We start from the raw sequence: 24,736 nt of genomic DNA, 5'->3' as shown, positions 1-24,736 counted from the left end.
ATGCGGGGGTTCATCCAAGGCGATGATTGAAGGGGCGTCGAGGGTTTGCCAATTGGTGGTTGAATGTTTTGCTCCAACTCCAGCAGTGGCGGTCAGAGTGATAAAGTTTTCCCATTTTCCGCACGGGTGGAATATTCATGAGGCACAGATTTTTGGATTTCCCAACGGAAGGGCATCCGTTAGTGGTCGTTTGTCGAGGTTTGTTGATTTTCACTTTAACACTTTCCACTATGCTCTACTTGCTTAGAGCTGGTAGTTTCAATTTGAGAAGCTTTTTCCGGCATTCACCCAAACTCTCTCGTTAGTCCTTGTTCATCGTTCTTTTGCATTTATCTTGTTATGCGGTGCTTGTAGTTTTGCTAGGAATTTTTGCTTTTGAAGTTATTCTAATTTACTATATTTTTTTAAAGACACAAACCACATAGATATACCTACATCATTGCTTAGAATTAAACATCTGACATCTCTGGAATGGTATGCACTAACTTACATTTTTCCCGCTAGAAAAAAGGTGGATCGTTCCATGCCACAAATAATCAAGGACCCTCCAAATCGTGCTTTTGCCTTAAATGTTTCTATACGAAAGTCCGACTTATTTGTTTGATTAGACTTATTTTTTAATTTGTCATATGATTTCATATTTTTCTTAAAATTCTGCCACTTGTGACTCGAACTACGAAAAATCTGCCTGGATGACAGTAAGAGTTAACCCTATACGTTTTTCCGTTATGTTTTCTAACTCCGCTACATATCTTTTAACGAATGTTAACAGTTTCACATGCGAAATATCAACTAAAGAGTCTAAAATAATGCCACAGGAAGAAACCGCTTTGATTTATTTTACAATTTCCGATTCAAATTCGATTCAGATTCGTTTTTCAATTATTCCAATAAATTCAACATTCGAGGGTCCGCGACAGCCGAGCAGTAGCGCTGGTTAGAAAATCGGCCCATGAGCGCCTAGGCTCACCACCTCGATGGCGTTGGTTCGAATCCCAATAGACACCGGACCCTCCCCTGTACGAGAGGACTGACTATCCACGTACAGATAGGGAAAAAGTTCTATATGGGGCAGGCATGACCAAACACGGTCGTTACGCCAAGAAGAAGAAGAAGAATAAATTCAATAACAATATTATAAAACAGGTAACTTACATTCCCTTTTCTACTATTTGTATGTTGTTGTAAATGAGACTTAAGAAGTTCCTAGCATTCAGTTAAGCAATCAAAACAAGTTAAAAGGCGTCGTTAAATCGTTAACCGAACGGGCCGCCACTCTTTTAAATACTTTTGATCAATAAATGTTATGCTTTTATTTTGCTATTAATACATTCAAATCCATTCTATTGTTAAAAGAGATATTTTTTTATAAAGTACAAATTGTATGTGATATATTGATTTTTCACCGTTGGAATCGTTTTCAAATTATTAAATCATTTGGTCAATTTCAAAATGGGTAACAATGAAAACCTGGATCAAAGACACTTCGGGTCAAACGAAAAGTTCGGACGGAAACAATACGAACGAAAACATATTCTACCAAAGCTTTGAAGATGAAAATTAATAATGATAAAACAATATCAAAGTAAAATACTTTGTTCAAAGTATACCAAAGCGAGATAAAAATAATAGCGGTGGTGACTTAAGCTCGGGACTCCCCGTCGGTCGCTCGGTCCACTCATAGGTAAACCCACCTCTGCGCTAGAATGTAGCAAATGAACATGAGTTTGAAAAAATTGCGGTTTCTAATGCACATATTTTCATGTTTTTGCCTTTCACCTCCCACTTCCGTGTGATTAACTAATGATCTGACTTTGCTCGCTATCATTCACAGCTTCCCAGTGATAAATCATCTTCCGCCGCATCGGATGACGTGTGTACGTGCGCGGAAGTCGTCGCGGTGCGGCGTCTTGTCGTTCCGGCGCTGCTAAGACACTCGCCCCTCCGCTGTGGTCCCTTCCCGCAGTGAGTCCTTGCCATTGGCTATGCTATGCACGCTCGTGGCGGTTCGCAATGGCAGAGCCGTCGGAAAACGTCGCTCGGGCCGCTGCGGCGCGCCCATCCAGCCTCCGGGGCGACCTGGAACGTGCAGGTGGTGCGGGGGAAAATGACTTCGCGCTGCCTTTGGCACGCCTGCCGCGCCCTCGTCCTCGGAATGGTGCTGATGTTCGTCGGAGGCGCGATGGCGACCGTAGGTACGTGTGCGGGAGTGTGTATGTGTGTGTGTATGTGAGGACCCGCAATCCCACCCGCTAACTATCTCTCCCGCGCAGGATACTACGCAAACAACTTTCCCTCGCTGTCCGACGTCCGGAGCAACAGCACGTCAACCATTCGCGTCAAGAATGAACACCGAGGATTACACCTGAATAATCTGTCGTACGTTGGACCTATTATCATGGGCGTTGGCGGTAAGTATTTTGGAGGTACTTTATTTCATTTTAAGCTCCCTAGCTGACAACATAAATTATAAGTGTGGAATTATAATCAGTGAGTAACGAACGTCCTCTTAATTAAAGTGTTGTCAAAAGGTTAAAAACCATAAAGCAGTGACGAGCGGGAAATAACACTTCGGTCATTGTTATTCTGAGCAACACTTATTTGTAGATTGTTTGAAAGTTTGTTGTTTATTATTCACTCCTCGATCATTCATTCCTTCAAAGGTGTGTTTAACAAATACACACCTTCAAACGTGTGTTTCAAAACAACAGCAACAGTACCCCCACTAGAGCCCACTCTCCAAATCGCACACCGTATGTTCTACATTTTAGATCGAGAATCACGACAGAGAAATAGAATGATAACTTCGATCTAATAGAATTTGAAGCCGTGTTTTAATTTTTTTTTCAAACAGGATTGCATATTTAATACTTTTACTGTGTACCGTTTTTATAATATTTTTTACCCTAACGATAAATTTTACAACTACACTAGGCTACTTCTATGGTAGTGTAATCTACTACATATTTTAGCTTTTTTTATGTATGAAGTTCTGTGTACACTAAAAACTCGACCAATACTGAACCGTCGCTTCTGAAACTTTGCACACATTAAGTTTAAGTACTGCAGATTTTGTTGCAGGTTTGATCGCTATTTTTGATAAATCATCTAAATTTTACTATTTAAACTCAGCTTTACTAACACAAACAAAACAAGCATGTAAACAAATGTCAAGGTGTATCCAACATAGTAACCCTAAGGTTTATACATTACGGGGATATTGATGAAATATCGAACATTTTAAATATGTCGTTATTGTAACTATTAAATTCAAACATATTTTTCAAGTATAATTTAAAACCAAAATTCTTTTCTCAATCCCTTCGTCACCAAGCAACGCCGGGGCGTCAAGCTAGTGCTAAATATTTTAGTATCTGGGTAAAACAAAAATTTTATACCACCCAAAATGTATGTCAAAAGAACTTTTTCATCGCTATCATTTATATATGACCGGTAGTGATAGCTTCGCCATATATTGTCAAAGAAGATCCGTGAAGGAAAACGTACAAAATAATCTTTTGCCTTATTTAATTGATAACCACTGTTGCCTTATTTAATTATTTCATGGGATTAAATTATGGTCTTGAAATTTGAAGGAGTAAAATCGTGTTCTCTGAAAGCAAAACAATGGTTGTGTTTGACTTAAGATTGTTGTATGATTATAGTAAACCAACACCGTTGATACAAATGGATGGATACCTTGGAATTATATTATTCACCTTAATATACGAACCAACGTAGGAATCACTTCTTATTTTAATAGTACAAATTTTAACAAATGAGCGTAAATTATACATGCATTATGAATAACATATTTCATTCCTTTGCCCCAGTTGAGCTTTTATCGATTCATGAGTTGATGAATGGAAACGAATTTAATTTTATCGTCACTATGAATTGCACATTTCGGGCGGTTCAGCCTCGAATTCGTTGCTCAAAAGCTGCAACATTCATCGAATAATATCGCGTTACATGCTAGAGGTAGCGCAATCCCTTCAGACAGCTGCCACGAGCAAGTTCCGCTACTCCATTTGCAGGCTCCATGATTAATAACGATGCCAGACAGGGAAACGGGAATAAAATATGGACCCTGGTAAGCGTAAAACCTCGCAAGGGACAATTCTCACGGGAGCCACTGTTACTTTTGGGAAAACGTGCCGGAACGAGAAAAATATCCATGTTTAATGAAGTGCCGACTGTTCACGACGAACTCAGCGGACACGGCTGGTAGGCTGCTGCATGCAGCATGAGGCTTGTCGCATGTTGATGTGGTTTACATGAAGAAGGATCGTCGTCACGATTACGATAAAAGGAGGGAAAGGCTAGAAGCAACGGAAGACCAAGGTACGCAGTCCGGAGCGGGGCAGAGGCGAGAGAGCACACAATTTGTCTTGATGATATTATCAAAGTCGTACCACGGTGTTGAAAGTGAATCCAAATGATAAAAGAAAATAAACAGTCCGTATATTAATATAACGTTAGTATATTCATGCATTTCATTTCTTAAAGGAATGGAATAGATAAAAGTCTTTCATTCGTCTACACTCAGTCTTTGGCTTGTTTTTGTTGAATTTATTACTTGACATTAAATTACATGCAAATTTCAAGCTTACACATAACGTAAATTCTTTCGCTGTCCTGTTTGCTTCTTAATTACTGTCGGTCTGAAGCTTCCAACGATTGTTCAGCGTCAGCCTTGGACTAATTCATACTGATCCTTCAAAAGGAACAATACAGAAGAGCAAAACAGTTTATTCGCATCCGTCTCCCAGCACCAGGTTTTAGCCGAGGGTTAAAAGCATGCCGTATTATGCTCGTTCCGGCTAAACTTTCATCCCGAGCCACAAGGGCCTGCAAACAGAACCTCTACAATAGAAATTCCACCTCATTCATCCGTTGTCGTTGTTGGATCCAAACACCAAACAAGATAACGATACTAAACAAATTTCAGACATGAATCGGAGAGCCTTTCGGTCGTTGTTGCGATGAAATGAAAATTCTACTCAAGCGACCCAGTGTTGCCCAGGGAAAAAGAAAAAAGCTTGAATGCCGAATACCCTTCGTGAGGATCGTCAACAAGAAGAAGGAAAACCGAAGTGTACACCGTTTACCAACTACCCCACCTCCACAAAACAAGGACACGAAACGACATTGGGGCATTGAATGGAAAATAATACGTTTGAATTGAAAGCACCCACACGACATTTTTTTCGGAGCCGCGTTCGACGAGCATGTGATAGCGAACACGGATTCAAACGCATCTGAAATTTTGGATCTTCGTCTTTCCCCATGCCATCTACACTGGAACCTGGAGATGCAGAACCGCTATAAAGCATATGCGATACGTCTGACAAGTTTATTCAAATTAGTTCCACTTGTCATCTGTGTCTGCCACTCCACGGGGACGAACTGTTCGTGAAAACATGGATGAGTTCCATCATCACAAAAACACAATTTTGTCGAGTCGCAATTTTTTCCGCCGGAATTTATTGATGTGTGAAAACTGATGGATTTCGATTCTGCCCTCATGCTCTCCTTCGTGCAATTTTCCTCGTCTGTACTACCAGCTGACACTGGGTTCCATTGCATGAGTGACGTGGTATCTGCTAGAAGTGGTATTGAAAATTAAATCATACCTTCCTTCTCTACTTATATCGTTTATTGAATAACCCTCGAAGATGTGTTACCACATGTAAATTATGTGGTGTTGTGTGAATATGCAATAAAGCGAAGAAAATGGTAAAAAGAAAGATTCCTTTTGATTGAATCACATTGTACTATACCATCAAGTTTAAGAAAATCTCACTCATTGAATCTTCAAGCATTGGAAGCGGGATAAGATGAATAGACAAACATATCCTTGCTATTGTATGAATCCATGGAATTCATGGAATGTTCTTAAAACGCAAGTCCGTTATCAATTATGTGCATACACTGTATCACAACATGTCAAAAATATAATGTTTTATCAGTTTTGATCAAACGTCAAGTTCAAAAACTTGGAGGAGTAGTAGTAGTAGTCATATTTGTGTTTCCAAATTACGTTGCAATTGTGGTTTTCTTACAATTTTGAATGAACGGCATTTATGATTTGTAAAATTTAAGTGGTAACTGTAACTGTAAAAAACCTTCGATGAAGAACACAATGTTTGATTAAAATACATGTCGATCATCCACATTTTAAATTCATCTTATTTACAACAAGCTTCAAAAATCTAATTTCCGACACCTTTGAAGTTTTCACTTACATAATAACTACATACTTGGTCATGAAAATTTCACCCTTTTAAGAGAATATCTCTGTACGAATAAGATGCCGTTCATTGAACTAACTGAAAATGAAATTTGTTGGTTTTGATATGATATTTTCATCAACTAAAACAAACTGTTGCTTCCTTTTGTCAGGACAAAAAATTGACAAAATATGCAGCCTATTGAAGGAGCGTACAACTCAATATATCAAAAGATTTGAAAAAAGTTTGTCTGAGGTATACCAAATTTAATCAAGCATATTTTTGGAAAGGAGAAAAAACATATATTACAGTTATAGGCTATTATTACATCAACATAAGTAAAAGAATGACATAATATATATTTAGAGAAGAAAGTCAACTTCAAACGGTGCGTCGCTCATAATCCTTCATTTCAGTCGACCAATTCCCTCTGTTACACCCAGTGGATACGCTTTTCCGGTTGCGTTCGCTAATTGCGTTTTCCTTTTTACAGCAAGGCAAAATGGTTGTCATTTGGCGTACAACATTATCTCACGCATCCACGCGTTGGCATCTCTGGTCTGTAGATATAACCATTCGGCGTGGAATTTCAATGTATGTTGTCGTTGCTTTTTCTTACCCAAAACCTCCTGGCAAGACAAAATACACGGTTTTAGCATTTTCCGGAAAGGAGCGAAGGTGCACGTTCAACCAGACACGCGATGTAAAATAAAACGGGAAAAGAGTGCACAAGAAAAAATAGACATAGAACAAAGCGCTGAGAAGCATATCAAAGGAATGAAAAATACACGACATCAAATGGAAAAGATTTGTCTGACATTCAAGCAAAATTGAAATATTAAAGGGATTGGCTAGTAAACCATGGTGAAAACGGTTGGCCTCGAAGCTTCCCTAAGAAGCAATTGTCTTGTGAAGGTCATCTGGAATGGTGAATTTTCGGTTGTTTGTTAAAATATATAGCGTACAAAATTCGGTTCAGTTACCGGTATTGGGTGAATATTATTATCAAGAATTCAATTACGCTGCAATTGTTTGTACCATATATTTTCAGTACGTAAATAAAAAACTAAATTCATATTATTTGACAAACTCTAATTTGCTTTAAAATGCTTCTTTGCAGGATTCATCGTAGTGGCATCATGCGTGATGACCTTCGAGGCTCGTGATTCGGCAGCCAAAGTGGTGCCGGCCCGGTTCAAAATTACTGGACAGAGTTCGGCCCGGAACCCAAACAGCCGGAACAATACCTCTCGACGATCCACAGGTAATCCTCACCTCTGAACTTTATTCCAGTTCTAGAAAAGCGCAATATGTCGAAAATTCCTTATCCAAAATCCTGCCTCCTAGAAAGGTGTCAGTGTCAATTTGGCAGAAACCTACCAATCATCTGCTCTAGATGGTAAAAGGATGCCTGCTTTCTGTATGCCCCAAGAGAGGTTTTACGTCAGCCACCTCCATCTTGAGTACGGTCAGACGAATCGAATCAAGTGTCTTCGTGGCAGGGCATCTCACGCAAGACGAAGAACGTGGAGAAGCATTTGCTCTTCGAAGGATTTTGACGTATGAGTTTTGAGTTTTCACTAAACAGGAAATTAATGATTCCCTAACTGTTTTGATGATTGCCTCTGTGAAGGTTTTGTTTCACAGCTACACAATGACTTTTGAAGCGTTTTGAATTACAGTTTCAAATCATAAAGAAGTATCCAAAACGAATCATTCCACCACAGAAAACGGTATTTTCTCGCATTTTCTTTTTTGCTGTCGACAATTTCCATCTAAAAACAAAGGAAAACCTTATATCAACAGCCCAGAAGCAATGGAAGCAGCGCAAACCATCGCACGATATTTAAAGAAAGCAAAAAAAATCCACCAGGGTATTCCGGTAGAAAACACAGGAAGCATCTAGCATACGCCGGACATTGGGCCGGAAGGAAATGCACTAGTGACACTGCTACAACCATCGGAGGCTCGTGTTGGACTGCGAGTTTCATTACTTGCTATCACAGAGGATGCTGTCGCCGTTACTAGACTAGATGGAAATAAATAGAATCCTTCAGTCCTGACGTGTTTGTATAGCAAACTAGACGTGAATATAGTTTCCAGGCTGCTTCTGGTTGCATCTGACTGTGGGATGCCAGATCCATGGAAGTATAAATAGAAAAATAAATAGAGACCAATAGAAAAATGAGAACCAATGTGAAGAAGGATTTTGCCATGGAAATTTACTTGTACGTTAAATCTGATAGAAAGCGCTTTAATAATGATGCAACAACCAAGTTAAGATGCTACACAATAAAAATAGATACCAAACTATGTTTATCTTTTTTGTTTTTTAAGCACACAAACATTTTCAACATTGAGCAAATCGCAACTCGGAAGCTACAATTTGCTAAAAAGTCTTGAAACACAGTTCAGTTTTCAAGAATTGTAGAACTTTTTTTCATTCTTTCCATCGGTAATCGGTGACGACATTTCTTTCGAGTAAGGTTTGTTCTAGGTTGATGATGACTTTATAGTTCAACTAAACTCATCTAACCCAAAATAAAATGAGTTTTAGAAAAAAAAAACTTGAGTTTTAAGTTGAATTCCTTAAAGTGCATGAACAAGTTTAATGATCGGTGCAAAAACTTTAAAGATTGAATACTACCTTAATTTATCTGTAGAATATTAAACATCATAAATCAAATCCACATCACATCACACAAATTTTAAAATTAGAACCATTAAAAAGGTTAGATTTAACGATTTGAAATCTCATCGCATGTAAAATGTCATAAACAGGCTGGCCCTAGTTTTCGTCAGCCTCAGTTTTCGTCGTTTGACAAATCGTTCGAAGCTGGTTTATAATAGCGTGCTTTGTTCGTTACTCATATGGTTCAATGCATTTTGTATGACACAAGATTCGAACATGGACTCATAAACGAGTGGTACAGGTTTTCTGCTTCAGACTACTTTGCTCAATTAAAAATATCTTCCAATTGAAGCACTGAATGTATTATTGTAAACCTACACGGCATGGAACCCAAAAAGGTATAACGGAATATAAAACGGTTGATGGCCATTAAATTGATGATAAAATACACAAACTTTGTTATAGTTTGAAGAACACCTTCATATCAACCTCTGAAAATTCAGACGAGAAGAATATACACAACCAACGTTTGTTTTGTGTTAGCCAAGTCTTGAGTAGGTATTATAAACGTAAGAAATTTAGTCCGCTAGCCCCGGTTTTCGTCGCTGTCAAAGTCCCGTTTGGTGACGAAAACCGGGGCCAGCCTGTATTCACACAAAGCTCTGAAAATTTTAAAGAAATAATAATTATTGTAGCGTGAAATTTTAAAATACCATTCATAGTTCATCAAGTGTGCATACTGTATAAATTTTGTACATTTCCTGTCGGAAACACAGAATGTACAAATATTATGTACATGGTTTCTTGGCATCACAATTACTACAATATCTTTATCAAGAACAACGGCTGTTTAACTCATCAACTCCTTTTCAATGTCATCATTTCCATGGCATCACTTTTTCAACTACTTTCTCAATCAAAGTTTTCTTATTTGCGGTCATACCGTACTTACCACCGAGACTCATCTAAGTTGATAGAAAATTGCATCATTACGCCGACGTTCTGTTCTGTACACCGTCCTCGGTGGCTGAACAATGCCAAACACACACGCGCACAAACTCCCCGTTGCTTGTTGCATCTTCGTATTGTGGACCTGGAAAAGACTATAAACGGTATAAAGTTGAGCAAACCGCAACCCAAAATTCACAAGTCGTGGCGCTTGGTGTCGCCGTGACATGGCTATTAACTGGCATGACCGAGGTTGGCCAGCTTAGCGAACATCTGCACTGGAAGGAAAAGTTGGAGGAACTGCTATCAACGAAGGACTCGAAGCCTCCACGGTGAACAAAATTGTGTTGCACTACGGCTGTGTATCGAGAATAGCACAAAGTTGTTGAAAACTTCACTTAGCCCTCGAAGTATGGGGAGGAACTAGTTATCGTCCACCTTTGAACCAAGACGCTGTTATTAAGGCTAACAGTCGCTCGAAAGCAATTGAGTTTCATGGCTTCGGCCATGGCTGTAATTGTCACACTTATTTATCTTTTAGCAGAAAATACCAAATACTCTAGGCAAATGTACAGTAAAAAGCGTAATGTTTCTAGTAAACAGTACATCTTAAAAATACCTCTCGCTCTAAGAAGAAAAAAGTTCAACGGTTTAAGAAATCAGACGTGCCGGGAAACAGTCGTAATACTTGCTTCCTTCGGTATTGTTTACCTCCGTTTACTTTTGCTCCTATTTCAGGTATCTCAAACGGGCCGACAAGCCTCGTCCCGGGATCGCAAAACGCCCGCTGGGAGCAACACATGGGAGTCTTCCGAACATCGCCCGCGACCGAACAGGTGCCGGACCGCAAGGCACTTACAGCAGCCCTGGTACACTTCTCCAAAGCCTTAGGGTAAGTACGTGCTTCGTTGCGATGCCGGCCACGGCTCAAGGGCTGTTGAAAATAGTTTACTCTACGTCCGCTGTCACAGGACCACTTCGACGTTTACTACAACGCATTCGTTGTTCAACAATTACTGGAAATTTTCAGCAAAAGGATCAAGTTGGTTTTTACAAAACAATACGGAACAAGACGAATAAAAGACTAAATCGCATATGGAAACATTTTATTTCATTCAACTACCTTATTAAGGATTATAGTGTGTCTGTTTAAAGATAAAAATAGTTAAATTAAAAATATAGACACATACTCAATCATTTGATTTCTATAGAAAATATCCTTTGCCAGAGATATTTATGCAAAATTTTGGTATGTAAATTAATTTTTTTTAGCTTACACTCAATTTGCGCGTACGATAGCTCTTCCATTATTTCACCTTCCATATTTTTTGCTATGTAATAGAATATGTTTTATGGCGATTTTAAACGCCGTTTACCACCATTCCAGTAGCGATATTTTCTTACAATTTCTAACTTGTTGTATGGTTCCTCGGCAAGACTACGGCTTCTTGCAAGATAATCCTTGATTTGTTTCCTGTTTAAACTTAGAAGCATGCAGCAGGTAACAAGTGAACCTCAAAAACTCCTTCTTACAAGTTGAAATATCAATCGCCAATGATATCGATAAAACAAAAGAATAATCCACATGATAACCGCGAGCATAACATTGCAATATGGGAAACTATGTATTGAACTATTGAATGGTTGCATGATTGGAAGATCTCATCAATTTCAAATATATTTCAATTAAATAATATGCAATTGTCATTATAACAGTGCAAGTTGCATTTAAATTTCACGCAAATGTTACTCTTACGTTTCAATTAAAATGTATTAGCCAGTTCCAATAATTTTAAATTAAAAAAAAATTAATAGTGATTAAAGACAAAACATTTTAAAGATGAATTGCTAAATCGATTTACCTTATAAATATATTGAAAATTAAGCGTCCACTTTTAACAATGTATTTATTATATTTTACGTAACAGTTGCTAACAAACCTAAAAACATAACATTAAACATTAGCTAAAGGATACCATTTATTCACTTTCGATAAATAGAAATATGCCGCAACGCTACGCACTTGAAACGTCTTACCCATCCATCGAGAGATGGGGCTATTTTTGGACGCAAATCGATACTACTTTCCTCCAAGCAGACAAATTGATGAAAGTCTACTCCAAACCATTGGCCATCCAGTATTACGTTACTGCTTGGAAGCGGGTTGTGGTTGTATATACATTTTGTTCTTTTTTCTTGTGAAAAAGTTTTTCATCTTCTCGACCGACGGATACGGAGGAGCGGTCCTGATTATTTACTGTCCACAAACATCTTTCTGTGCAGCTGTCTACAGCTATAAAGAGTGCCATACGTGGAATGAATACTGGTGTTTTGTGAAATATAATAAAAATTCTAAATTAAATGTTTTTTTTAATGTTTAGCAAATTGAAATAGAACTGTAAAACTATTTTACATCAAAAAGAAATTGATTAAAGTGATGTTTTTAATTTAAGATGAAAAATGTATAAATTTTAGTAGACGAGTACCCGTTTTTGAACCCGTCCTATAATTACCATATTCTATAAAACTTTACTATAGTGCATAGTAAAAAATAAATTATCGCTATCTTCTCCATCGCAGTATCATTGAGGTTAACTCTAATAGTTGCTGTTCCCATTCGCCTTCTGTATACTCTCCCTTTCTCAAAACAACTCGTACCGGATCCGACCGTATCGAACAGAACCATCTCCACCTAACAGCAGCTTATCAAGTGCAGTATCATCAAGCATTAACCTCACTACGATTATTATCGTGACCAAAGTGGCCCCGCTCCGAAGTTCCCCTGGGGTGATACCGCCGGTTATGCCGCAAATGCCGTGCAAGCGAGAAAATCATTTGTTATATCCTGCCCGATTTCATCTCCACCACCTGCCTCCTTTCTATCATCGGGCGAGTGATCCCTGCCCCCAGGATGGAGTGCCAAAATGAAACGAAGTAGAAAAACCGACCGTTTCTTTCATGCAGCCTAAAGTCCAGTTTGTACAAATGACAAGAAATCACAACATTTCACGTTAGACTCAGCGGTGCTTACCCGTTCGACCACTTACCCGACGGTATGGTTTGGGTTGGGTAGGGTGCTGTTCCAATTTCGCACCCCACCAGCGTCGGAGTCAACAACCAGCTAAGACCTCGTGGGTGGGGGATAATTTTCGCCACGAAAAAAACATGCACAGCAACAGCAGGCCATTTCGGCCACGCCATGTGATTTGTGCCTGACGTTATGGATGTCAGCGTACAGCGAATCACCGAATTGGGGAAGGATCCCGGGAGGTGGCGTGCGGTGACTGTAATTTGGCCATGTTTCTCGGTCGCGGTGTTCCGCCACCATTCCGGCACCACTTGTCGGCGTTGTGGAAATCAGGTTACGAGACTGTTATTCCTTTGTGGACACGCTGTTAAGGATAATTCAATCTGCCGGTGGAGGAAAACTTTCTCCGAGACTGGTGTCGGCTAAAGGATTACAGCTGCTGCTGCTGCTGCTGCTACTGCTGTAACAAGGAAACAGATCTCCGGGAAACAACACTGCCAGCCGGAGCTGTGAAAGTTGAGCATAAATTCAGTTCTCGGTATTGAATCGCAGAATACAACACATTATTCTCACATTGCAAGACAGATTGGGGTGAAAGTTTTAATAACATTAATGATGAGCGTCTTATGTTCAAGGAATAGCAGATGTGAAAGAATTAAAATAATAATACCGATGCACAAAATCTAAAGCCAATCCAATGCATGCGTAAGATATAGAAATCGGGCAAGAGTTTTTTTAGGCTCCTTCATGTAGATTGTGTTTTAATGTATAGTCATAGTGGGTTCTGCATACAGTTCAATTAACATAAGAAGTGTGTACCCTATTCGCAACCAAAACTACATTCATCCTGGCTTTCAATACCGATATAATGCAACCAATTGCAGAAAGGAAAATGAAGTTTCATGCTGAACGAATTTGTGAAAGACAGCTTCGATGGTAATTGAATTTTATTTCCTGCACCAATCCAACTGGGTTGATAGTGTAGTCCTCCGTTTGTGGTGTAGGGAAACAGGGGGTGAAAATATACTCTTAGGAAAAGCAATCGGTTAGATATACTCTACACATCAGTGGTTTTTTTGTATTAAAAAATACGTTGATATCAGTTCAAACTATTTGTGATCACTTTTTTCAAATGATGCACACAAAAATTTCTGGCACAATACGACACAAGACAAATGTCTCGAAGTCCATGTCACGAGGGTTCTACACCGTGTCCAGTGTCTGTAAAGCCACTTAGTAAAGTATCACATACACACTACAATATATTCTGCGAGATTCAAGGCCATAATCTAACGTAAATGAACAAAAAAGTGTTCGGATGCCATGAAAAATACCCAATAATAAACAGAATAAATACCGAATCAAATCCTACTTAAAAGTATCCTTAACCAAATATTACAAACTACAGACAACAAAGATAAGTTTCTTATCAATAAAACATTTTAATTAAACAGAAAAAGTTGCTAAAAGTAGTTTTATGGAGCAAAATATTGTGAGATTGTAAGTGGCTCTATAGAAAGTGGACAGTAGTTTTAAAGCAATATTCAGTAAATGAGTTTAATGTTACAGATTTAGTTGAAACAACTACTAGGAGTTGTTACAAATATGAACCTCTTTACATAATTTAAATAATTCTTAATTGATAAAATAGATAATATTGATCAAAATAAGGTTGGCTCTAGAGAAACTAGACACCATGTTTTTAAAATACAAATAAATAACAGGCATATTCAATAGCACCAACATAGGCAATCGATTCGGAACTTCACTTACCGATATGTTACCTATCAGCAAAACTAGCTTTACGCATTGTTGTGAATACCTGATACACGAAATGGTATTTTATTAATACTCAAAATGCCCATTAGCCCAGGCGAGAATATTGCCCCTTGTTCCCCTACAATCATTACCAAGGGCAAACAATTTGTCTTGTTATAGAGGTGCTATTCCTAGCTGTAATCAAGGTTCACATAGGCGAGGCTTTCGTCGGAAGCAGGTTGTATTTTGAGTACAGAAATGAGTAAAAGAGCAAACAAATCGATTGCTGCCTTATGCTAGGCAGTACTCCATCCTTGGTTGTCTTTCTTCTCGCAATCAACAACTTTGTTCCACTTCGGTCCATGTTTAGATACCCGCTTGCATTTGCAGGAGCAACGAGTCAATGCAGAAAATGTGTTGCGAAGAAATTTACAATTCATACATTTGTTTGCTTGCTATCCATAAAGCTAAACATGCTTGCAGCGAGCAACACATGCTTGCATCTTTATAAGCTTTAAATTTATGTTTAAATTAACGTCATATAAGGTTTGTTTAATGTTTGCCGACCTTTCTTAACTATCTTCTGAGGTGGATGTTTTTTAACCCCTTTACAGATTTTTGTCGCTCGTTTTGTTTCTATTTCTACTTGTTTTTGCGCATCGTTTATTGCGAGTGTACTAATTGAACCATTGTTTTGCTTATTATGGATAAATTATTACTGATCACAGTCACAATGCATGTGCAAACTGACCATGATTTAATAAAAAATTTCTTCGTTTCTACATAAAAACCTGTACAAAAATGCAAAAAACAATGTGACAATTTTTTGAACCATTTTCTCAACTTGGCAGGACTGTGAAGGGGTTATTTCAGTCTATAGTTACTTCATCCACAGTTTTGAAGTCCCTAACCTTTTGGTAAATACATTGAATATCTAAAATAATAAAAACTGACATATTCCGCCTGTTTGGAAATCATCAATACAATTATAGGAGGCCGTAAATATCTTGGCTGCAAGTAAATACGAACCCTTTCCTCGGTTGTCGATTAATCATTTTGAATTATGTTAGCTAATCATAATGTAATAAAAATGATAATAATAATAATAATAATAGTAATGCGGTTGCTATTTCTAACGAAACGGGATCAAAATGGCTTCCTCTTCAGTTGAACGAGTGTGTTTTATCTTTCACAACTCCAAACTCCTCCCAGCCAACGGATAGAAATTTCTAAAATTGCACAATTTATCATGAACACTCGAGTGCGTCCTAGTCGAGTCATGGCTTTCGACAGATAAGCACGACTCTCAAGCACGACACGGCGTCGAGTTAAGAAGTTCGGAAAGAAACGGAGTACTTGCCTCGTTTAAGGCGTCGCTGATGATGAATCGCTGTTGGTTGTCTGGAGGGATTTCGCAATGCGACTCATATTTTTTCCGCTCTCATTCATATCCGTACCTTTCCACAGGACTCCAAAGACGTCCCCGCACCGACGGCCAAGCGAAAGCCAAAGTCGCCGCGTGTCGCGCAGTGGCTCGGTTCCCAATCTGTACGCCGAAAAGCTGAGCGTGCCCTCGCTGACCTCCGGTTCGCCCGCCAACATCCGGTCCGAAACGGTGGGCCATCGGCATCATCGGGGGTCGCGGGTTAGCAGCATGGTGCAGCGATCGACGCGGGACGCCTGCGGTAGCAGCGGTGGATTGCTGCATCCGGGAATGCTTCAGTTTCACCGGCACGCGCTGTCCGTGGATGAACCGGAACCGTTTGCCAGGTAAGCGAATGGGGTTAATCTTAAAAGTCTTGTAAGCTGTAGATTTTCAAACTTGAGGAATATCAGCTTTGTATCCTTATATTTACCTCTATTATACCCATGGTAATGAAGAATGTTTAAAGAATCAATGAAGAAAAATTAATGGAGTTGAATTTGCAAATTAATATATGCTTAATCACACTATTGGTTTTATTTTTTTTTAAATCGTTGTTGTTTCTTCGCATTCAATTATGTTTATATTTTCATAGATATTTATTTGTTCATTTTATTTAAATCTCCGTATTCAAGAAACCAAAATTAGCTAAAACATGGGAAATTTGGAAATACACAAACAGGATTGTGCCGGGGACATGAAAAGTCCAACTGCATAAACTATTAGTTTTGAAAATGTTTAGAATACTGAGATTCTTAAAAAAACGTGCATTAAATACGAATGATTTATAAAAATTAAAAACAACAAGAAAATAGTTTTTAAAAAAATACTTATATCAACCAAACTGCTGTGTGAAAAATTTGTTAAATTTTGTTTCGTTTTTACCATTTTGCAAAATTAATTCCAAAAAGAAATTTATTATTTTTAAATAACTTATTTACAACTGTAAACTTGAGATGCTAAATGTTTGACGATTATATTCAAATAACATAAAACGAAATATAAAACCCCTTCACAGTTTTGCCCGAGCCAGATGGGATTTGTATTATTTTGCTCGTTTTTTGCCACACGTTTTGTTTCTACTTTCGTTGCGTGGCGTTTATTTCGAGTGCACCTGCTTCGAAAACACGATCTTATGTGTTTGTAAATTTTCACTGACTAATTTTGTTGCAATTGAACCACATACTTGCTTGCTATTACCAAATTATAACAAATCCTTAGCACATAAATACTTGCAATTGCTTAATTGCATTCATTAATTGTTTGCATGATTGCAAACTGACCATCATTTAATTAAAAGCAATCCAAAATAATTTGAGGAACATGAAATGTATCAAAAGCTATACAAAAATGATAAAATCATTAACAATCAACTAGAGAGCAATAATCGTAACTGAATAGCTGATGATCCCCATTTAAAGTTATTCGATTTTCTATTTCTGAAGCTTTACAACCTCAGTAAGGCAAGGCTCTTTTTTATCGAACCGTAGAGACATCTCAAGCATCAATATTTCAAAGCAGCATTATTACGCTGTTTGCAAAAAGTAGTTGTAGCTTCTAATTGAAAAGTTATACTTGACTGGTAGCCTGTAACCATTACTGTGCTGTTTTTGCGCCCATCTCACGTCAGGACACTGAAGCAGGCCGGCTCGCACGGTTCGGTGCAGTACGGGTATGGTGGAGAGATCGTGCCGGTGCACAAAATGCGGGACCGCAACAAACGCTCCGACACGGCTCGACGGCACGTGCTGTCGCGTCAGACGAAGATCGAGAAGGACGAATCACTCGGGAGCCCGAAGCATGGCCACATCAGTCGCCGGGCCTCCACCATCTCCAACACGTCCGTCTCCTCCAAACTCAACCGGAGTAGCCGGCGTGCCTCGACCATTTCCAAGACGCCGAGTGTGGATTCGCGGGGTGCCGCCTCCACGGTAGATATCAATAGCCTGGATCGATCTCTGCTAGTGGGTCTCACGCCTCCCCGAAAAGGGGCCCCGTCTGCCACACCTGGACCCATCTCGACGCCGTCAGTGGACAAGGAGTACCGGTAAGTGTTGCACTGTTTAAAAACGATCACTTGAAATTTCCAGTGAATATTTTTCGTAGTTAGCAAGGTCGTCAACGTTCTGTATTTCTGACTATTTAAAGGTAGCTCGGAATTTTACCTCTAAGGAAAATTACTCCAAGTACGAACTTCTATATTTGATATAGCAATTAAAATTTGATTTCAAACCATTTAAAGAAGTCATTAAGTTGATAGGAAAATATTACATTTTGTCGTAAGTTCTATTAAATAAAATGTGATAGCTTTATCACTAGAACATCAATTCTTTACTTTTAATTTTGCGTTTCGAATATATTGAAAACGGTTAAATATTCCAGCAGCATACGGATAAATATAATGAAAGCGTTTCATATCGATGCGTAAAAAAATGTCGTGTAAATCCCTATTTTTTCATAAATGCTATTTAATTGGGCTTCATTTCCCGAGACTGAGCTTGCCTATAGAATACCCCGCTGTGGAAACCTTCCAAACAAGGTCAATCTCCCGGAAGAAAAACTATGATTGACAATCTAATCTAATGCCACACTAATAACACACAATGAGACAAGAAAATCGGGCGATAATCATAACTCCCACATAGCGCAGAACGGGAAGACCATACCAATTCAATCGATAGAGCCTACCACAAATGTCCATCATCTGTTGAGCTGCCGCACGCACCGGGCAAACATTCTTGCTTGACCTCATAACAAAAACAAAACAAAAAAACCCAAACCCACCCCTAACGGGAGGGAACTTTTGAAAGGCGGAATAAAAAGCAAGCTTCCCATTCCATTTTTTTTTCGATCGCCTTTGTTTCTGAACGCCAACAAAGAGTTTCACTGCAAAGTGTTTGTGCCTTCGTATCCATCTTGTAACGTCACATTTCCACTCCACCCACAGTGGCAACCTCAAGCGCCACTCCGAGTCTGCTCAACCTTCGCTGGATGGAAAAGTTCAATGTCTCGGGATTAATTCTTTTGTCCCTGCTTTCTCTCGCTCTCCACAACGGTGTATGTATCGATTTCGGTGGACATTTTCCTTTACCCTAACGCCCCTCCGGGGTTTTGGATTACACGTGTGCCTCACGCGGGTTTCCAGCGCCTCCTTCGGAAAAGGGGTTTTCGAAGATTCGGCGGACTCACAGCAAAAAGGAAAAAGAAAAACATAAAAATCAGAATTCCACAGTTGACTGACCCGAGCGACCCACGTGGCGGGTGGTAACCGTCTGTGGAATGTGTGGCTGCGTGTGATTTTCCTGAATTTTCTCCAAACTTTGATTTGAAGTTCGTTACTGGGTGGCTTATAAATATCGCGCAACAGGGGTACGACGCACCGGGTTTGCCTTACGTTTTCGGACGCACGTTAAATGATGTGCTATTCTTCGCCGTATGCGTCACGCCAAATTCCGTTCCGTCACGACACGATGCTAATGACCGGCCGTTGGGTTTTCACTTTGTTTTGTTTTGGTCGGTTTTTACGAAATAGTGTAACGTTCTTCTTTAGCACTTTGCTGAGCACTTTGCCGTGATACAATTCGTGAAGGGAGAACGCACTGAATTATAAAAAGAACGTTACTTTCATCACCTTACGTTGCACAGTGGGAAAAGGTAGAACAATCAAGCGGGCATTTAAAATGAATGATCGATTTCCCGACCTTTTTGATTGCTTTTTATTCGTAACCCTGAACCTGCAAAGGACAATCTTTCAGTGATGCACAGGAGTGAACTCCTTTTAGAGATTTGAATCAATAATCATCAGACTGATCAATTATTATGATCATTAAAATGTTAACACTTTGACGTTCGCACAATTCATGGTGTCACAACGCTTTACGACCGGCTCGTTTGCACCAGCATCTGGCCGCCCCCTATGTCCCCTTTATTTAAATACACGTACTTACAGCAATGGGGGTCCGCGACAGCCGAGCGGTAGCGCCGGTTTGAAAATCGGCCCATGAGCGCCGGGGCTCACCACCTCGACGGCGTGGGTTCGAATCCCAACCGAGACCGGACCCTCCCCTGTACGAGAGGACTGACTATCCACGTACAACAGGGAAACAAGTCTCGTAAGCCCTTAACGGTCAGGCATGACCAACAAGGTCGTTACGCCAAGAAGAAGACTTACAGCAATACGCCCCGTGAAGTTTGTTTACATTCTATTAGATGTTTGTTTACTTCAAGATAAATACAATATAAGGTAGCGGAATGTAGAGCATTTTGACATTTTTTGCAAAAAATCGAAAAATAGCTTTTGACAATATTCTGATACTCAAATTTGGCATGATTCCTTAGAAGAGGGACAAACAACAATGCTCGAGAACCAAACAAACCGGTTTTTCAATTTCTTTAATTTTTTTCGCATGGCAAATGTTTAATGCTTAGTCTACACGAGGCGGCAAACTCTGAATCCCATCTAGATTATTTTCACCATTTTTATATTAAAAACGTGTATTTTATATAAAATGTCATTCTCAGCGAATTGTTTATGTTACAATACAATAGTTGTGATCAACCAATAATGTGTTTTGTATCACTAATAACAGCAAAACAATATCTAACGTAAAAATGTTCAACCGTTATTTTCTCAAACTGGTGTTTTTGCAAATGGGACTCATATGCGAGTATGGGCAGTATAGCGGTTGCTGATAATATTTCAGTGTACACAATACCTCTGTGCTGTTTTTTTACAGTTAAACAATCAAAACAACACTGAACGCGCTTACATCTGCATCGGCGCACGAATAGGAACGTCTACACGAAGCGAAGAAAAGTGACAGAAAAAATGATATTTTCGCCTGTGTTTTAAGAGTTTTGCGCGTCGTGTAAACTAAGCATAATGCTTAGTTAGCCCCCCCTACCACTTTTTCAACTTTCACGTAGCACACATTTTGGTTAAAATACTATTTAACAGTCACAACTAACAATTTAAGGTTGTCATAATTTCCTAACAAACATTTTGATTTTTCCAGAAATGACCGCTTTTTATCCCATTGTGTGTTATTTTAATTTTGGTTGCTTTTCTTTTTCTTCCCTCTTGCTGCCTCCATCGACCAGGAGTCAGCTGTCCATCTGCTCGGAGCCGGCGGCGATCAGTCAGCGCAATCTGTCCTGTCAATCGAGCCTGGAACCGTGCGTGCCGGAAGAGGAAAGCTCTCCCGAGCAGGAGCACGGCCACCGGGACGAGGCTGGGGAGCGGGAGGACGACCGACCGGCGATGCCACGGGAGCCCCTCTCGGTGACAAATCCTCCGCTGCGGCCCGACTCTCTCATCCTCGAGCCGGACAGTGACGAGCGGACGGCACCGAACCGGTTCCTCTACCGGAGCAACTCGAGTAAAAGCTTCCGCAAGCCGAAGCCGAAGGCGGCGAGCAAAAAGCGCAGCAACGAGTACGACCAAATCTACGTGATTAGCAGTGGCAGTGGTGCTGGTGGTGGTGCAGGTTGCGGTGGGGGTGGTAGCGGAGGCAGCATTTCCGGTGCCAATGGGACGACCGCCACCGGAAGTGGCCGATACCCGAACTTCCACCATGCAACGATGATGGCGCGGAACAACGACGACGACCATTACGACTCGATCGAAGTTATTCACGAGCGGAGGAGCAAAAACTTCAGTAAGTTCTCGGCCTCAGGTGGAGGAGGTGTTGGCCACGATGGAAGGCAGGACGCGGTGGCCGATTCGGTGGACGGCGAATACCGGAAGATGGGCTCGAACACAATTAGCGTGGTGGCGGATATTTCTCCCGCGCCTCCGAACGCACTAGCACCGGAATTGACTGCGGACAAGGATACACGGACTGGAAATGAGGTTTTAGCTGCTAATGGTTCACCCGAACGAACTGAACATACATGCACCCAAAACATCATCCTAAACTCCCAGCCACCAGAAGGTGTATCAGGAGGATCAGAGAAAAGCCATTCTCCAGCCAAGGAGGACGCCACACCGTGTCAGTGATGACAACCGCTTGACCATTCGACCTCACTTCCTGCAGCACGAACGATGAGTACTGGTGACAAGTGAGAAAATCGCTCAAAAAGCGACGAAAAGTAGCTCGAGACTTCTCGCCTGTGGCATCTCTTGCCAATAGCTTCTTCCAATAACCCCAATGTTTACTTCGTCAATGGCCGTCGTCGCCCGTGGATGGCGTTTCTAGAATCTATATTGCATCGTGTCGTTCGTTGGCAACATACACACACACTTACAAATAACCCACACAGAATACTCTGGAACATTTGAACGCCAAGCTCGCCCTGCGGGTCACCAAAGGAACGCTAGTTCTTATACCTTTTCTTTCAACCGGCTCCTCAATAGCAAAGAAGAGATAGATGCCGTTAGTGCATCTTTTCGATTACGTAAAAGAGGATGTGACTGGAATTTCAAGCAGATGCGCTTGCTCTTGCAAAGAAATCGACGATAACTTGCACGCTGTCGTGCTTTGGTGGAATTTTTACTATTCTACGATTGGGTTTCACTTGACCTGACGGTGTTGCTCGTCAGATTATTAGGTTTTAAGTACTGCAGTATATTAAGTTGACCTGCTTGTAATACTTAATGCAGCACATGATAGTATTTTTAAATTTATGCTCTTACAAAGTTTTTACTTTTACCAAGAATGTAGTATTTCATCTAAACCACGATTTTACCAAGAATATAGTATTTCATGTATGGTTGAGTAGTCGGTTGAATTTTCTTCTCTAGATTTTTAAAAACTCCATTTGAGCCATTTTTGATTACTTTTCCATCGATTTCATCTGACATTCTATCGTCAACTGGCGTGAGGATGGTCACTGTCTTCAGACTACTTGCTATAAATGTTTTACTTTACAAAAGACTCATACAACTTTCAGAAGTTTGTAACAAATGTTCAAACCCAGAGGATCTTTTTGAGGCTTCAAGTTTCGTTTTCAATCAATTCAACGGACAAAAGGGGGTTCACAGAAAAAAAAGTTGCACAATGCCTCGATGTCCAACCATGTTTGCTTTTTTCCAATCGGAAACATGCACTTCTTTTTGTGCACACAAAAGGTCGAGTCTCTGTTGTCGCTCGGGTTAGTACTACAAAAACTTTCATTCACAAAAATCTTTCATGCACTACGAATTCTTTGAAATTCTTCACTTCTATTCTCTGATGCTTAAAGATGCTGACATAAGATAAAACTGCTGGCTTCTTAATTCTCTGTTAGCATTAGCCCCGAAAACTGTTAAAAAGATACGACTTTCAAAATACCGGTACACAACTCTAGTGGAAGGTTCAGTTCTACGGAGTGCTGATGCCTGTTATTTAGCGTTGGGAGATCAGCTTCTAAAATAGTTCCTACCCTTGGGCAACAGCTCCATGGTGCTATGGTGGCGCGTATCCAGCAATTTTGTCCCTGTGACAACCATATCACCCTCCTGTTCCCAAACGGCAATCCCTGAACTTTCGATCATCATTTTCACCAGGGTCACCCGGACAGATGATAGAAGACTTTCTTGTGGTCGTTAAAAGAATGGCAGACATTTATCCTAAAGCAAGACGAAAAATACCCCAACAGATTCAACGACGACCACCGATTGGTCGAATTGTTCCGAATGGGCGAACTTTGCCCTGGAAGGGACAGAGACAGGGTATTTTTTGATGAAACTGATCTTATCTGCGACGGTAGTTTTTGTGGAAACGGAACTGTGTTACCGAACCGAGCTTTTCGACCACCGTAGTGTGAACTGAGGAACTATCGGGAAGGACAATGGGTTAACTTGGGATGTAGGAATAAAGGCATCGTTGTGTCGTCGTGTTTGTTTTAGTTCTCGGAGGGGAATGCTTGATGGACGGTGGTTGAAAGCAGGAAACCACATCAAATTAGAAGTTATATCTTCCCAGGGATTGGAAATCATTATTTATATCTCGACCACACTTACTTGGTTACACAAAAAGTAATCTTATAAAATGATCTATTAAGGGAAAAGAAACATTTGTAATTGTTTGTTCCTTCCATGCATTCAGATTCAAATGTTTGATAATTTAATTTTTAGCTTTTTCGTATCATATTATTTGTTTCAAATACTTTACAAAACTCTCAGAATTTACTCTAAGAATATTACCCTCGAGGTGTATACGAATAGTCAATTACAATGACACGTAGCTTACCATCTCTACTGTGCGAATCTGAAATTCCGTTTCCCAACGTGTGCTTGAACTAAAGATTCTACGATACATGTAAGAACAAGAACAGCTGAGCTAACGAGAAAATGAAACCGAAAGAATCATTCGATTGGGTAAGAATGGGCTCATCAAGTGGAATTGAAATTGTCTCTACCGACGTTCGCAAGCTATCGTAGTCGTATCTCGCACTGACTGATAAATAGAAACACCCAAGACAGCGGAGGAGAGTCTAGCAGCAAGGGAGGACAACAGAAACGCTGAACACGGTAAGCATAAATTCCACATCTAACGAATGTTTATACTCGACGCAGGCAGACTTAGAGTGAAAAAACGAAAATGAACCAAATAGGAAAACACAGGCAGAGGAGAAAAGGTCGTGATAAAAGTAATTGCATGCCAATGCGATACCGATTGTATTATCAGATAGAAGATTAAAGAAGCGTGCAGCACACGGAAAGAAACAAATGAACAAAAAGGTACGCGAAGGTGAACAGATCCTAGATACTATGCAATGCAAACAGTAATCAT

The 24,736-nt window shown here is 39.9% G+C and overlaps 1 protein-coding gene across 1 annotated transcript; it reads left to right on the top strand.

Annotated features, from left to right (window-relative positions):
• Window positions 1-1,990: 1,990 nt before the first annotated feature.
• LOC131293844 (uncharacterized) lies at window positions 1,991-22,020 on the top strand. Its single transcript, XM_058321897.1, has 7 exons — window positions 1,991-2,195; window positions 2,274-2,411; window positions 7,354-7,497; window positions 10,552-10,705; window positions 16,067-16,369; window positions 17,653-18,069; window positions 21,123-22,020. Exons 1-7 carry the CDS (start codon window positions 1,991-1,993, stop codon window positions 22,018-22,020), a joined length of 2,259 nt encoding a protein of 752 aa, XP_058177880.1.
• The last annotated feature ends 2,716 nt before the right edge of the window (window positions 22,021-24,736 follow it).

Source organism: Anopheles ziemanni, chromosome 2, assembly GCF_943734765.1.
Source record: "Anopheles ziemanni chromosome 2, idAnoZiCoDA_A2_x.2, whole genome shotgun sequence".
NCBI lineage: Eukaryota > Metazoa > Arthropoda > Insecta > Diptera > Culicidae > Anopheles > Anopheles ziemanni.
This window is presented reverse-complemented; position numbering and strand designations above follow the sequence as displayed.